Source organism: Narcine bancroftii, chromosome 3 (genome assembly GCF_036971445.1).
Source record: "Narcine bancroftii isolate sNarBan1 chromosome 3, sNarBan1.hap1, whole genome shotgun sequence".
NCBI classification, from domain to species: Eukaryota; Metazoa; Chordata; class Chondrichthyes; order Torpediniformes; family Narcinidae; genus Narcine; species Narcine bancroftii.
The window spans coordinates 306,930,506-306,946,968 of record NC_091471.1 but is presented as its reverse complement, the minus strand read 5'-3'; the positions used below and the strand labels follow the sequence as shown (position 1 = coordinate 306,946,968).

General features: G+C 37.9%; 1 protein-coding gene across 4 annotated transcripts in view; it reads right to left on the bottom strand.

The window, feature by feature from the left end:
* Nucleotides 1-490: 490 nt before the first annotated feature.
* Nucleotides 491-16,463, bottom strand: part of hdgfl2 (HDGF like 2) — an 87,348-nt gene continuing 71,375 nt past the window's right edge. For 3 of the 4 annotated variants that reach the window (XM_069928848.1, XM_069928845.1, XM_069928849.1), the window contains 9 exons: nucleotides 15,953-16,031; nucleotides 13,491-13,794; nucleotides 11,655-11,761; nucleotides 9,475-9,545; nucleotides 9,123-9,193; nucleotides 6,436-6,537; nucleotides 3,756-3,957; nucleotides 3,039-3,171; nucleotides 491-1,075 (listed from right to left, as the gene is read on the bottom strand). In XM_069928848.1, the coding sequence (XP_069784949.1) occupies nucleotides 979-1,075; nucleotides 3,039-3,171; nucleotides 3,756-3,957; nucleotides 6,436-6,537; nucleotides 9,123-9,193; nucleotides 9,475-9,545; nucleotides 11,655-11,761; nucleotides 13,491-13,794; nucleotides 15,953-16,031 (1,166 nt within the window). In that variant the 3' untranslated portion in view covers nucleotides 491-978. The remainder of the gene's footprint in view (nucleotides 1,076-3,038; nucleotides 3,172-3,755; nucleotides 3,958-6,435; nucleotides 6,538-9,122; nucleotides 9,194-9,474; nucleotides 9,546-11,654; nucleotides 11,762-13,490; nucleotides 13,795-15,952; nucleotides 16,032-16,463) is intronic. The other variant, XM_069928846.1, reaches the window with a different exon arrangement.

Sequence of the window (16,463 nt, the reverse complement as noted above, 5' to 3'; positions counted from 1 at the left end):
TAAATGGCCATGATAATGTGAACTTTTTTTGTAACCCTGCATCCTTCTCACTATAGAGCCCCAACGTGTGTGGGTGGGTATGTGTGTGTGTGTGTGTGAGAAAGGCATCAGTAAATAGTCTCTTTTGTTATTTGAATCTACAAGTTATTCAAGAAGCCTCCCAAGTAACACAGACCACTGTGTACATCAGACCACTGAATTTCACTGTAGGAGATGTGTGAGTCCTGTGCAGCTGCCTGATGTTTCTAGTTAACAAAATTGGACATTTAATCTAGGGTGAGGGTGTCCTTTAAGGACAAAGAACTTATAATTTCACCTGGAAAGTTGGTCAGTCAATTGGCGAGTAGGATTATAGCAAGAAACCAGCAAAGACTTAGACATAGAAGAAGAAATCTTAACTGCTTTGTTTTAAAAGAACAGATTTACATCTAACATGAGATAAATTGACTTTTTGCCTATGTTTGAAAGTATTTGCATTTTCCCTTGAGAGTAAGACTAATTAAAACAAGTAACAATTTATTAAAGTTAACTTGGGGGCAAGATTCTATTTGTTTCTGATCGTTTAGTAATTTTTGCATGCAATATTTTATGAACATTACTGAATAAAAACTATCGTTAATGATGCTTTTCCTGTAATCTTCCTTCTTTGAATTTACCTTGGCTATTGGAAGAATCATAGCCTGAAGCCAAGATATCACCCCAAAAGAGCTGAGGAACTGCAGCAACCATTCTTGCATTTCCATCATACTCACTTCCCCTGAAAGAGATCGCAACTGTGCCTTCCAATATTTGTTTTCACTTTTCAACAAAATCAAAATCAGATCTGCATAACAAGTAACCTTTTCAGCTTAGTGCGTGGCAGACAACATAACCAAACGGTCTTTACTAGGTTCTAGGACAATTCAAGTGACAAATGTTCTTATTTGAAAGTAACCCAGATCTTGAAACATGTCCCAAAGTTGATTCAGATTCAAAGTCTCAACTCTTGATAGCTGAATCCATCTCCATTGAGACTGGCTCTGTACCAGTGGTGTGCTGGCCATCGGATTGAAGAACTTTCAATACATCAGGAACACTAAAGGAGGAAATAATAAAGCAACATCATTTCTATTCCATACCAAATGTGGGAAAAACAACAACAAAATCTAATTCCCTACTTCTGACCTTATGAAGGTTTCTGATCAAGCAGCTGAAAAGAGTTAGGTCTAGAGCAATCATTCCTAAAGTGGGCAGTGGGTGTCACCCCCTGGAGGCTTTGGAAAGATCCATGGGGGCAGTGAGGGAAAAAGGGGAAGTCAATCTTCAGAGTTGCTCCAAATAGTGCAGTGTTATCCCTTTACGGAGTCGTCTTTTCCCTGAACAAAAAACTGTTTTCTTGCAGCAGAAGTTGTCATCAAAGCCGTAATTCCCGAAGAGACTGGCCATGATGAATGCACTCAAAACATCTCACTCAGAAATCATCAGTTGAAACACTGACAAACAAGAACCCACGTCCAATGAACAACATAAGGCAGGGAAACACACACTACTCCCTCTGCTGGCTGCTCAGTGATACACTAGTAGACTTAATATCAAAAAAAGGGGGTGTGAGTGAGAGAGTGTGTGCGCGAGACAGCCCATGTCAGCCCAAAAACGTTTGGGGACCATGGATCTACTGAAAGAAATAGTTACTGTCACTGACCCTCTTCGCACTTCATTTCAAATTTTCACCCATTCAAGGAGCAGGCCCAATCAACATCTTGTAATAATTCCAACAAAACCTCCCCATTTTAAAATTTCAATCCCTTTAAATGGAGGAAAGAATTGCTGTTTTTCCTCTTAACTATCTGATGGGTCTATCTGCAAACTTTCTGGGATTCATGCACGAGGACTCCTCAATCCTTCTTCACTCACTTGCACTCTCTATCCATTTAGATAAATCTTTTTTGATTTTTTTTTTCTTACCCAAGTGCCCGTCCTCACACACTGAACTCCACGTGCCCATCTTTTGCACACTCACTGAATCCATCTCCCTCCCCATTGCAGAATCACCGCATCTTAATCACCAAGTGCTCTTCCATCTATTTTCAGATCATCGGTAAATTTGGAATCCTTACACGTTTCCTTCATGGTGGGGTCAAGACACAATCCCTGCAGTACTCCGCCAGTTATCACCTTCCAGTGAATGGATGGATCCATTTTTTCAACTCTATTTTTGCTGACAGCCACTTTCCAATCCTTTACCACAGACATTGAACTCACACACTAGCCTCCTGTGGCACCTCTTCACTTTCTTTTGGGAATCTAATTACATCATATCCACGCACTCCGGGTTACGGACACGAATTTGTGCAAGTTCGTTAAAACAGGATTTACGTTCAATAAAAGCAAGTGCATTTAGCATTCCTAAATAATTAGCTATTTCCACTTTGATTATTCTAACATCTTGCCAATAATAGTTGTTAAACTAACAAGAAAAGTGCTTATTTTATTCTCATGCCATTAATTATTTTTTAGTGTCTTAATGGGCTTTTAATGTTTCTTTAAAATATTAAATTCTCTGTGTTTTTAAGTGTCTTTAACCATTGGAGATACTCAAAAACTATTTTACTTTCTTTGCAAGTTTGACTGGAATTTCTGAGATAGAACATTAACAGCCCAAATGCATCAAGACCATACTCCCAATTATTACGGATTTAGTCATACAGGAATTCTGGGAAGGGTAAAGATAATACAGATTGACAATTAATATATTTAATTTATTTCATAGCCAATTCCAATCCTCCCCCCGCCCCCCCACAAAAAAATCACAGTGAAACAAGAGATTGCTTCAATAGAAGATGCAACAATTTGCACAGCATTTCAGGTAATAAATGAATGATCTGTACATCAATTTATGGGAGGTGATGATCCAATGTCAGCAAATAAAGCAATAAGACTTTGTTTTGGTCACTAAACAATGATGCTTATTTGACTTGACAGACATCTGACAAAAGTCCAGGCAATACCGCATTGAAGTTACAAATCCAATCATCTGCTTCTGCTCATGGCATCATTACCTATGTTTTTGGCTGATCAATGTTTCTTCAGTGTTTTTCCCTTCCTCGGCCTGTGATCGATCTTGCGCTTGATTCTCCGAGAGAACCTCATCCTTCAGAGGCACCGTTTCTCCATTTACTGTCTTCGATAAATCTGTTGATAATTTGTTGGAAAAATTGATCAAAAGCAAACTTTTTTTTAAAATTCATCTAGCTGAAGGATAAACTATTATTACAGAAATATTGTACTTTCCCTTTGGGCTTTTGCATTTTCAGATCAGTAGATACAGAATATACAGAAACCCAGGGCAATGAAGTCGACTTGGATCCCGCTGCCAAATTACCCCCGCATTTTCCAGCATAGTTGCCCAGTCAATGAAAACTTGTTCGATTCTTGCCCTCAAACCTCAAATACAAATGACACAGGACTCATTGCCAGAGATCTGCAAACTCTCAAGCATGGGGACCTCTTAATCACACTAATTTTACACGAACAATATAGGAAAGGTGAACTAAAAATCATTCTAAAATCAAGGTTTTCTGAGAACAAAATTACACTGACAAGTTTAAGGAATGGGAGAACCATGGCTGAACTTGGCAAGTACCCTCAAATTAATGGTACCTATAAAGCATCTCACAGATACAACAGAAATAACCCCCAACACACACAAAGGAGATTGAGGTGCATCAGATCTTATAGCACTTAACAACAGACTATATTCATGACCCTATACTTACCAGAGTCTTGCTTCTTTATTGTGTTATTTTCAGATTCTTTCTCCTCCTCTTTGGTTTTATCTTTTTGCTGCTCTGGGTCAGAAGGATTCTTCTTCAATGTACTGTTGCCAGAATCATCTCCTCCCATAAACATGGACTTTAAATGGTTGTAGATCTCACCAGCTTTCATCATGACTTCCTGACTAGCTTTATAGCGACGTATCTGGAAAATAATTAGGATGGTCTTTGCAAACTAAAAAATGTCAGTGAGGTATGCTGCAGTTCCTCAACACTTTTGGGGTGATATCTTGGCTTCAGGCTATGATTCTTCCAATAGCCAAAGTAAATTCAAAGAAGGAAGATTACAAGAAAAGCATCATTAACGATAGTCTTTATTCAGTAATGTTCATAAAATATTGCATGCAAAAATTACTAAACGATCAGAAACAAATAGAATCTTGCCCCCAAGTTAACTTTAATAAATTGTTACTTGTTTTAATTAGTCTTACTATGCAAATACTTTCAAACATAGGCAAAAAGTCAATTTATCTCATGTTAGATGTAAATCTGTTCTTTTAAACAAAGCAGTTAAGATCAAGTATCTTATGAGACTGTATTAACCTTTACACTCACAACTTTGATCTAATTCAGTGCACAACACTGCTTGAATCAACACCAAACCCCTTCTGCCATCTTTGAACTCTGTCATCTTGCTGTTTTGTTGCCCTCCACAATTACTTGTAATTAGCTCCAAATTGGTGCTTTCTGATTCCAATTCTCAAAAGCATCACATTTAAATTCCTTCCTTGCATCTTTAAATCTCCAGCTTTGTATTACCCTCAATCGCCAATCTCTTCCATCCTGGAACTCTGCATAAACACTCATTTCTTCTGGGAATCACCTCATGGTTGGAAGCGTGTTCAATTTTCTATCCCCAAATCTCTCCGGATCATTGAAATCTTCAAACATTCAAGCTAGCCAAGATACCAGTCACTCCAATGTCTCCTTTCTGGCTTGTCATCTGGTTTCTTTATACTTATTTCTAAAGCAACTAAGGATTTTATTATGCTAAATGCATTTTTACCTAACTTTATGTCTATTCAAATGAGAAAATATATTTTGAGTTGAAACCTTTATCATTCACCAGATTGCTGAAATTTTCATCGACTGGTCAGGATAATTTTAAGTGGTTCATAGGAAACAATAGTGCTATTATAATCCTTAATGTGTAGAAATAAATCGGGACTTCCCATTGTAACTCTCAAGGCGTGCCACTTCATATGAAGGACTTCACATATGAGGGGCAACCAGTACATTCTCAGACTAGTGTAGATCAGGATTCTGAGAAAATTATTTTCAAATCCTCACAAGGCAATCCAAAAAAAATAATCGCGTAACTATTCAACCGGAAGGAAACATTTCCTACTTCCCCTCCTTCCTTCCAAAGAAGAAAACAAAATTAAGCACCAGTAAAAATTCATGCTTAAGCTCAAGAAATGGAAAAGACAGACTGTCAACCGAGTTCAAGTGTTAGAATCTACAATGCAACTCAGAATATGTACAATTTTTAAATTTTGCTTGAACACAAAATATCAGGTACAAAGACAAATGCCAAGTTCACTCCCAACTTTTGAGTTATATTACTAATATTGTAGGATAGATTTTGCCCTCTTTAACAATAGTAGCTAGATTTTTGATCAATATCTATAATTTTATGCACATTACTGTTGGGAAGAAGCCATCAAGACAACAAATTTCTTGGCACGGGCAGAGACATGGACCAATGCCTTCAAACCGTTTGGTTTTTAGTTTCTGAATGTTAATCAGGACCAAGGGTGGGAAGGCGGCTTGAATAATGACAGCATGTAATTTTTGTTAATTACTCGGTTATTTTCCCAAAAAATAATCCACCACTTTGAATATACAAGAGAGGACATTCAAGGAAATTTAATTCTATTAGTTAAACTAATTAAAATAAATTATTTTGTTTGCCATCTTGAGAATATCACCCAAAACTTACCTCAAAAACAATTCTAATGAGATGTTCTTATAAGCATGGGAAATGGGACCCGCCTATAAGAGAAATCTAAGATGCAGGGGCCACTAAAAAGCTAGAGCAAGGAAAGTAGAAGACAAAAAAAAAAGGTTTAATCACTTTTCCATCAGATCATCAATATATGGGATACCTCTCTGAAGTCGCTTACACTTGCTGGAATTAGACTCTGTGTCAGTAAACCCAGCAGCAGTTACAAGTCAATGTTCTGTCCAACTCCTACCTCTGAGTGACATTAAACATTTAAAATGCTCTATAATGAATTATTGTCATACATAAATATATTATGTGCATATGCACAGAAATTCTTACTGCTGCACCCAAACAGGTACTTGGTGTAAAAAAAACCCCACATTACTATAGTATAATTAAATCATCCCTTTTCAGAAAATGATAAAATCATAGATGAATAAATATTCAGTTAAAGTTGGTGCAGACAGGACTTTTTGTGATCGCTCAGTAGTTTTTAGTATCAAGAAGCTGATAGCCATGGGATAAAATTTGACAAGGTAAAACCTAGACAAGGTACATCTTGAAAATGAGCACCAAAGTACATATATTGCACCAAACCTTAATTCACCGCAAAAGCGATCAGGACAAATTAAGATAACAGTTATAAAAACAATTAAAACTGCACAACAAACATACTTTTTTTAGTGTTGCAACCAGATCACTGTGTTTCTGCAAGAGCTGTGCTGTGACTTGCAATGTCTGGAGTTCTTCAAGTGCTTCCACACACTTCTTTACATCCTACAACACACCAAAAAATAAAAGTGTTAAGGCATTTGATAACAACTCTGATTTTAGCTTTGGTTCCAGTTCCTTTCCTATAAACCCCCACATTTTTTTTTGTTCAGTTTTGTTCCACATGCCAGCTGCTCGGCGTTGCCAGCTTCAAAGGCTTACTTTTTTATCATTTGGTTCCTAACACAACAGCATAGAGGAATACTAAACCGATCATATTGACTGTTTCTCAACCAAGCTAACAATAGCTTATGATGAATTATGTAAAAAGAACACTGATGCCACCCAGTGACAATCTAGGAACTTAGCATTTATATCGTGTTTCACTTGGGCAGCAAAGCTTCTCCCATTTTTTGTTTTCTCGTAGCATCGTTAGTTTGTGATACTACACCTCAGAATGTCATTTTTGTGTGGAAATGTATTTTTCTGGAAGCGATATTGACTTATTTCTGGTCTTCTACGAACACTCATCCTGCCTGCATTCTCATTGCTTGGACTACTCTTGCTGGATGTGCATGTACAAAATCACGTTTCCTTGTGATATATTGAATTTAATGGTTTTAATATGATGTGATATTTGATATTCTAGATCGACGCTTGATGGGAGTAAAATTATTTGTGGATGATTTCTAATTTATTTTCACAACCACTACATGTTGTAAGCTTGCCCTCCATCCATTTGAATTCAGCATTGAGAATTTATTGTGATTCCTTCATAAAATGCAGCTAATGAAGGTTAATGATATATAAATTATGTGCACAAACTCTAACTCATTGTCAGCAAGTTGATCAAGTTGATGTTGTCTATATGGACTTCAGTAAGGCCTTCGATAAGGTACCACATGGAAGGTTAGTTAGGAAGGTGCAGTCTTTAGGTATAAATTTTGAGATAGTCAAATGGATTGAACATTGGCTGAAAAGGAGAGGCCAGAGAGTGGTAGTGGAAAATTGTCTGTCAGGTTGGAGGCCAGTGACCAGTGGTGTGCCTCAGGGATCTGTATTGGGCCCATTGTTGCTTGTTATAATACATTAATGATCTAGATGATGGGGTGGTGAATTGGATTAGTAAATATGCAGACGATACTAAGATAGGTGGAATAGTGGATAATGAAGAAGGTTTTCAAGGATTGCAGAGGGATTTGGGCTGCTTAGAAAAGTGGGCTGAAAAATGGCAGATGGAATTTAATGCTGATAAGTGTGAGGTGCTTCATTTTGGTAAGAAGAATCAGAACAGGACATACGTAGTAAATGGGAGAGCATTGATGAATACAGAAGAGCAGAAGGATTTAGGAGTAACGGTACATCGTTCCCTGAAGGTAGAAACTCATGTGAATAGGGTGGTGAAGAAGGCTTTTAGTATGTTGGCCTTTATCAATCATTGCATGGAATATAGGAGTTGGGAAGTGATGTTGAGATTGTATAAGGTGTTGGTGCGGCCTAATTTGGAGTTCTGTGTGCAGTTCTGGTCGCCTAATTATAGGAAGGATATAAACAGAGTGGAGAGAGTGCAGAGAAGATTTACCAGAATGTTACCTGGGTTTAAGCATCTAGAGTACAGGGAGAGATTGGGCAGATTAGGTCTTTATTCTTTGGAGTGTAGAAGGTTGAGAGGGGATTTGATAGAGGTATTTAAGATTATGAAAGGGATAGACAGAGTGGATGTGGATAGACTATTTCCATTAAGAGTAGGAGAGATTGAAACAAGAGGACATGAGTTAAGAGTTAAGGGGCAGAGGTTTAGAGGTAACATGAGGGGGAACTTCTTTACTCAGAGAGTGGTAGCGGTGTGGAATGAGCTTCCGGGAGAAATAGTGGCGGCAGAGTCAATTTTATTATTTAAGAAAAAGCTGGACAGGTATATGGATGAGAAGAAGGTGGAGGGTTATGGTCATTGTGCAGGTAGGTGGGACTAGAGAGGAGTGTTTGGTTCGGTGTGGACTAGAAGGGCCTAATGGCCTGTTTCCGAGCTGAAATTGTTATGTTATATGTTATGTTAACTGGAATTGATCGCCATACATCATTTCCACTCAGCCTGACTATTGTACAGTCAGCAAATTACCCCAAATGTTTCTTAACATTTTTTTTAAATATGTTCTTGAGATCACTTGAATCTCGGCTCAACAAAACATTCGACCATGCTGAGTTTGAAAATGTCATCTTAAAAGTAGGATTTATTTTGTTAACCCAGACTGATATTAGCAAATAGATGTATATAATCAGAATGATCTCAGCTGGAAAAAAAAGTCACACAACATTAACAAAACAATTGATTAAATGAATGGGGGGGGGGGGGAGGTAGGGAGGGTGGGATGGGAGGAGGGAGAAAACGACACTGTATATATTTGAAAAGGAAAATGTATGTATCTTGGTCAATGTGGTTTATGGTGTGAAAAATAAAAAATTTAAAAAAAAACAAAACAATTGACAATGGAAGAAAGAACTGTTTTGTCCAAATTGATGGTCACATTGAAGTACAGGTTGCCTGCCACTTTTAATCTTTTTCAAAAACTTTAGAAATTTCCTTTGCTTTCACATTCACATGATCCAACAGAAACATTGCCTTTTCAAGGTAAAACTTTGACTATACTCACAGGACTGTCAACCTTCAGAGCATGCTTGATGTCCGTGTGTATTTTCTGAAGCTTCTGTTCTGCCGTCATCTCTATTTAAATAAAGGAAATGGCAACAGAAATGTGTTGAGTCTTCTGGACCAAGCCTCAAAAACCACAAGATGGAGCAACATGGAGAGAAGTCAGATTTCAGATTTGTCGACATGTATACAGAAAATTAAATCAACTTGGTAATTTTCTGCAAAAGCTATCTTTTGTAACTGCACAATCTTGCATTCATAATTTTTTCTGGAGAAGATAGGCGGCTATAAAAGAAATCTTATCCTCCAAGATTATATCATATTCAGCAAGAACAATCTCCTACAGAAAGTACCTTTTTTCTTTTCTATTTTTTTAACTTGCAACTTTTCTTCTTTCTTCTTTTCCTTTTCTGTTTTGGTTATCCTGCACAGAAATTATTTAATGATGAGAAAATAGTTTTTCAAACCAGTAGCGTTTGATGGGTTCAGACGAACATTTTTTTTTATATATATAAAAAGAAAAATGTTAATAACATTTATACAAATACCTTGGGCCACAGCCAAACATTGTAGAACTAATTATTAGGGATCCATGTTTATAAAGATGTACATTATTTATAACATGAATTGTGACAGTCAATTTGCATCCAGCAAGCAAAATTGGAATAATGGCCAATCACTGTAACAGAGGAGTACAGCGCAGGAACATCCCTTTCGAGGTTTTAACCAAATAAGATGCCCAAGTTAACCCAAAACTTCTGTTGCACATGATACACATCCCTCTGTTTTTATTAGATAGTCATGTATCTATCTAGAAGCCTCTTACATGCTGCTATTGTATCTGCTTCTAGCATTACTCCCTGCTGCCTGTTTCAGGTACCTACCACTCTGTGTATGGGGGAAGAAAAAAAACTTCACCCACACATCTCCTTGAAACAAACTGCCACCCCCCCCTTACCCAAACCCATTCAGCCTAAATGCATTTCTTCTAGTATGTCACAATTTCCCTCTGTTAAAAGATTCTGACTCCATACCTTATTGATGCCTCTCAATTTTACAAGCTTCGGTGTGGTCAGCCCTCAGCCTCCAGAGAAAACAACCCATTTGTTTAACTTCTCCTTGCAGCTCATACCCTCTAATGCAGGCAACATCCTGGTAAATCTCTTCTGTAACCTTTCCAAAGCTTCCACATTCTTCCTGAAATGAGCCGATCAGAATTGCACACAATATTCCGAGTCCAGACGTCGATTTAGAATTAAATTGTGATAATGTCCCTGGGCAGAACCCCAATGGGAATCCATTCACAATTGCTTACTGGCATTGGTTCCGTGACATTGACACCCACCTTAAGCGTCATCAGATGAAAATAGGCCTGTCAGCCCAAGTCTCATATGTCCATGTTTGGCCCATTTCCCTCCAAACCTTTCCTATCTGGGAGCCTGACCAAATGTCTTTTTAACACTGCAATTGTTCCTCCCTCTCATTTCCTCTGGCAAAGAAAGTGGTGGGCATGTGGGAAAAAAAGATGCCTCTCAGGTCCCCTTTCTATCTTTTCCCCTCTCACATTTAATCTAGTTTTAGAATCTATAATCTTGGGGAAAAGACCGTGACTATTCACCTTTTTCTATGCCATTCATGATTTTACAAACCTCTATAAAAAGGTCACCTCCAAGCCTCTAACACTTCAAAGAAAAGCCCTAGGCTTTCTAGCCTCTCTATAAATTCAACCTTTCCAGTGCTAATAACATCTTTGTGAATCCTTTAGGCACCTTTTGCAGCTTAATTACATCCTTCCTATAGCTGGGCAACCAGACTGGTCTCGATATTCCAGGTAGGGTCTCATTAACAGCTTGTACAATTCTAATATGATAATCCAACTCTTAGATTCATTGCCCTGGATAATGAAAGGAAATGTGCCAAATGCCTTCTTTATGACCTTGTCTACCTGTGTCACCACTTTCAGGGAACTCTATGGGGCGGCACGGTTGGCATAACAGTTGATGTTGAACCGGGGTTCAAGTCCTGCACTGTCTGAAAGAAGTTTGTACGTTCTCTCTGTGTCTGCGTGGGTTTTTTCCCGGGGCTCCAGTTTCCTCCAACTGTTCAAAACGTACCAGGGGTGTAGGTTAATGGAGTGTAAATTAGATGGCACAGACTGAAATGTCCCGTTACTGTGCTGTATGTCTAATTAAAACTTGCACTTATAACACCCCCTCCCCTCCCCCTTCTCTCTGTCTACACCACCCTCCAGGGCCTTGACATTTACTGTGTAAATGATGGGTTCAGACGAAACTCTGTCCTGGTTTAACTTCTCAAAATGCAACCACCTCACATTTGTCCAAGTTTAATTCCATCTGCCACTCCTTGGCCCACTTCCCTAGTTCATCAGGATCCCATTGTAGTTTCAGATAACCCTTGCCATTTCCACTATTCTATCAGTTTTGGTGTTATTAGCAAGCTTACTAATCATTACTATAAATGACAAACAACCCATCTCTGAAAACTGATTTGTTGGGTATGAAACATAACTTGCCTTTCTTTGTGTCGGTCTTCCAGCTTACGCTTTCTTTCTTTTTTATCTTTTTCTTTTTTCTGTTTATTTGTGGATTCAGGATGTGGTTTCTTTGGCTTTTTTTTCACCTGCAAATGATAGTGTTATGTGCTCATTCAGCTTTTTAATTATACTCAATGAAAACACATCAAATGCAAGTCGTACAGCAAAAACCAAACTCCTAACCATTTTTTAGAATTCCTCCTAATTTTCCATGAACTTGGCTCTTTTTGAATATAAAGAAATGCTCTGTTTACCAAGATGACTGAATACAAAATAAGCTTTTGACCCATAAAACCATCTACCTCCTTTCTTTGGTATGCTCCGTAATCAACACAGATGACTTTTGTGAAATACGACAGAATGCATTTATATTTTGACTTTAGAATCAATATGAAATGGTTTCCGATTCAAATCCAAAATCAGTTACTGAACTGATGCGACACTGAAGTCAGACTCCATGGAGAGTCAGATAGAGGAATTGAAAACTTCCTCTACAAGAATGCACAAACCAAACAGCACCCAATCAACATCTTCAGCTGTCAGAGTACTCTGCATCTTGCAGAGGCTGCTAGAACAGACAACATCCCAATTGCAGTACAGAAGAACTGCTAGCTCCACAGCTAGCCAAACTATTCCAGCACAGATAAAACAATGGCATTTACCCAACAATGAGGAAAATTGCCCAGCTTTGAAATTATTCTGCTTACAAAAGCAGGACAAAGCCAATTGGGCAAATTACCACCCCAGTCAATCTACTCGCAGATTGATCATTGTCTGTCAAGCAGCATTTACTCATTCAAAACCAACTCACTGTTGCCTGCTTTGGGTTGAGCCAGGATCACTCTTCTCTAGTCCTTATCCAGTCTTGTTACAAACGCAATTCAAAAAGCCGAATTCCAGGTATAAAGTGAGAATGAAAGTACTTGACATCAAGCCAGCATTTGACCAAGTGGCATCAAGATGCCCTGGTAAAACTGAATGTCAATGCGCAACAAAGGAGACACACTTGAATGTCTGGAGTCATTACTTGCACATATGAAGATGGCCATTGTCAATGAAAGTCAATCACCCCCACTCTTGAACCTCCCCAGAGGAGCTTCTTCAGGCAGTGTCCTCAGCCCAACCATCTTCAGCTACTTTATTAATGACCTTCCTTCCATCACAAGATGGGACATTTACAGATAATTGCACAACACTCAATTCTAGTCACACTTCTTTAGAAAATGAAGCTATCCAGACTTGCATGCAACAACATTCAGGACAGACTGATAAGTGGCAAGTTACATTTGTGCCACAGGTATTGACTACCTCCAATGTGAGTCTCAGCATCTACCTTCAAATTCAATGGAAGTATCAAGCATCCTATCATCAAACATTTCGTGGGTAACCATTGATGAGAAACAAAAGCAGACAAGCAGCACCCACCAGTAAATCAAGAGCAATTATGGAAGGGTAGTAAATGCTGACCTTGCAATTTAATCTCGATGCCTGATTTTATCGCTAATCACTTTGGTCTCTACAAATACAATCTGTACCGGGTCACAAAAAGCTTCAGGAACAACAAAGATTCTATAGCAATAGGAAAGAGACAGAAGTTCCATAAAGTTTAATAAACATTGTTTGCATTACCCCCCAAATCTGTTGTTTTATTATGGCTTCTCCCGCGATTGCCCCGGTAGTAAAAGTAGCATGCAAAGACCATTAAAAATATTCAAAGTTGTAACCAAAATAAGAATGCATGTGGACGTGAAGACTTGAACAAGATTTTTAAAAATTTCAAAGCAAAACTGAATCAATACTAAAAAAAAAAATCACCTCCTTTTCCACTGCAGAATCCGATTCGGAGGAGTATTTTGACTTGGCCCTAACTTTCTTGACCTTTTTCGACGATTCTTTCTTTACTTCATCTATTTCATCAATTAATTTATCTTGCTCATCCTCTCTTTCCTTTTCTTCTTTTCGTTTCCTCTTCTCCTCTTCTTCCTCCTCCCTTTCCTTTTCTCTCAATTTCCTTAGCTCTTCCTCCTGTTGCTTTTTTCTCCTTTCTTCTATCTCCCTCTTTCGTTCTTCATCTCGTTTTTTCCAGTCACTGATCTTGTCCTCAGCATCACTGCCACTGCTGAAATTAAACAATGAATAAGCTACACACACCAGTTTATAGGAGTTATCTAAAGAACCAGCACAGAACGAGTTAGTTTTGCTACATTTCAAACATGTTCGAGAAGTCCTTTGTTTTTATATTTTGTTAGTTTCCTCTCACTCTCTTATCTTTTGTGTGGTCATTCTCTGTTGGTTTCATTTGAAAGACTGCCTGTCAATATTATACATCTCTTCTTGCAATCTAATTCCGTCCGTTACCAAAGATATAAATGGATTACTTTTCCTGTGGAGCTTTTATTCCTCAATGTAATACAGTCATGCATCCCTCAACGCCCATCATGCGATTTGGACATTGTGCGAACACCATACTTAGCAAAGCTATAAGGGATACTGTGGTGCATCTGTATTGGCCTGTAACATTTTCAAAAGAAAATTTAAACAGAGATAACACGACAACACTCAAGAGATGCGCGATACACGAGAGATTGGAGACTGCTGCCTAAGAGTCGAAGTGTACACTGTTATACGGTTAAAAAAAAAATTTTTTATTTGTAAGTAGAGTAAGTTCACGTTAAAATAACGATAGAAAGTACAGTACATACACAAGTCAGTAATGGGCATTTACTATGATTATCAAGACACATGTATAATAGGTTATATATGTACAGAACTTGCAGTGCAGTCGCTTTGTATACAAGAGACCAGAGTGTAGCCAGGTTCTAACATTAGGGGGACGGAGCACAACGAACAAAAGAAACTGCCTTATTTTTCGTGCACTCCTATTTTTATTTTTCATATTATTGTGTAAGATGGTTCATAATATGAACATTTGCATTATGAAGCTGCTGCAACACCAAATTTCGTGACAATAAATTCTGACTATAAAAAATGTGCCAAGACACGAGATGCACGCATTGCACGCGGGAAGCTGTTGAGTTAGCTACGTCCGGATACGTCTCATTCTCTGATCTGGATTTCTGAACTCTACTATAATCTTACGGGATCACGGACGTATATGTAGTCGGACGTTACGCGGCACATGACTGTATACATTCAATTTCCATTAATTATCTACAAGCAATATGTGTGAAAAAGAAAAAGTGTATAGCATGGCTAACGTGATTTATGGTGTGAAAAATAAAAAATTTAAAAAAATAAAAATAAAAAAAATATTATCTACAAGCAAATCTTTAAATGTCGTTTCCCAATCTACTTTTGGCTATTTGACTCCAGAGGTAATTGACTTTAAATCCAAAATTACAGGTTACAACTGAATGTAATCCTTTTGAACAGAAATTTCCATGATACTAATGTTTACTTTGAACTAGAAGATCCATTACGATGATGTTGCTAATTAGTCCTGCTACTCTACACAAGAACTGTTCCCAGAATGAATCCATAAAATTTTGGTCCAAGAACCTATCCTGGATATATTCTCGCATCTCATCCTTCAATCTCCTTTTTTACAACTTAATTTGCTAATTTTATATGAACATTAAAATCTTCATGGCAATTACCTGACTTTTGCTAAAGGTTCTTAATTCTTTACTACTATTCTGTCCAACATGGTTGTTATTGCATAAAAGAATTCCCACAAGTTTTTTCTGACCTTGGTCATCTCTTACGAATTCTATTTCTACAATCATTTCCCATTTCTCTTCTAAGCCATAGACTCAATGGGGATTTTTCAATTTCTCTTTCCTTTCTAATTATTACATTTTTTTCTTGAAATATTTAACAACTACATTTGGTTGCCATGCACCTGCATCAATGATGCATTGCATCGAATTCATTGTCTTTTTTTGTGCTATTAGTTCGTCTAATCTGTTGTGAATGTCTAGTCCATACAGAAATATTTTGAACATGATCAAAATTTAATTCTATCATACACATTCTATTGTGGCTCTTTTTTGTCCTTTCACTTCAACTGGTTATTCCTCTTTGTAGATTCTGCTTCTTCCTCAGGCATCACACTCCCGCTTAGTTTTGTGTTTTCAGTGAACTGCATTACACCGGATAGTGTGGGGCTTTTTTTTGAGTCATTAACATGATCATCTTATTCAGTCTCTGTCATTTCGTCTCATTTCACACAAAGTCATACAAACTAATAAATGTTATTTCTACAAACTCACACTAACCTACATGGAATATGAAATGATCTTATTCATTTTACTAACCTGAGGCTGCTGGATATAGAAGGTAACCTCTCAATTTTTGGCTTTCTTCCTCGTGGTTTAGTAGTCTTCTTTTGAGCTGCTGAACAGAATGAAACAGACATGTCTAAAGTGGATTATTTGGATGAGTATATATAACCATATAACAATTGCAGTACAGGAACAGGCCATATCGGCCCTTCAAGTCCGCACCGATTTAAGTGAACTCCGTGCCCATAACCCTCCAACCCCCTCACATCCATGTACTCATCCAGCCTCCTCTTAAATGACAAAATTGGCCCTGCTGCAACCACCTCTTCTGGAATGTCATTCCACTCAGCCACCACTGAGTGAGGAAGCTCCCTCTCATGTTACTTCGAAAGTTTTGCCCCCTAACCTTTAACTTAACACCCCTCGTTCCAATCTCTCCTACCCTCAAGAAGAGCCTATTCTTTTCGCTTTAGCTATAGAACCTTTGGCAGAACTGATAAGAACAGAAAATAAAAAGAGATAAAAATAAAAGAGAAGGAATATA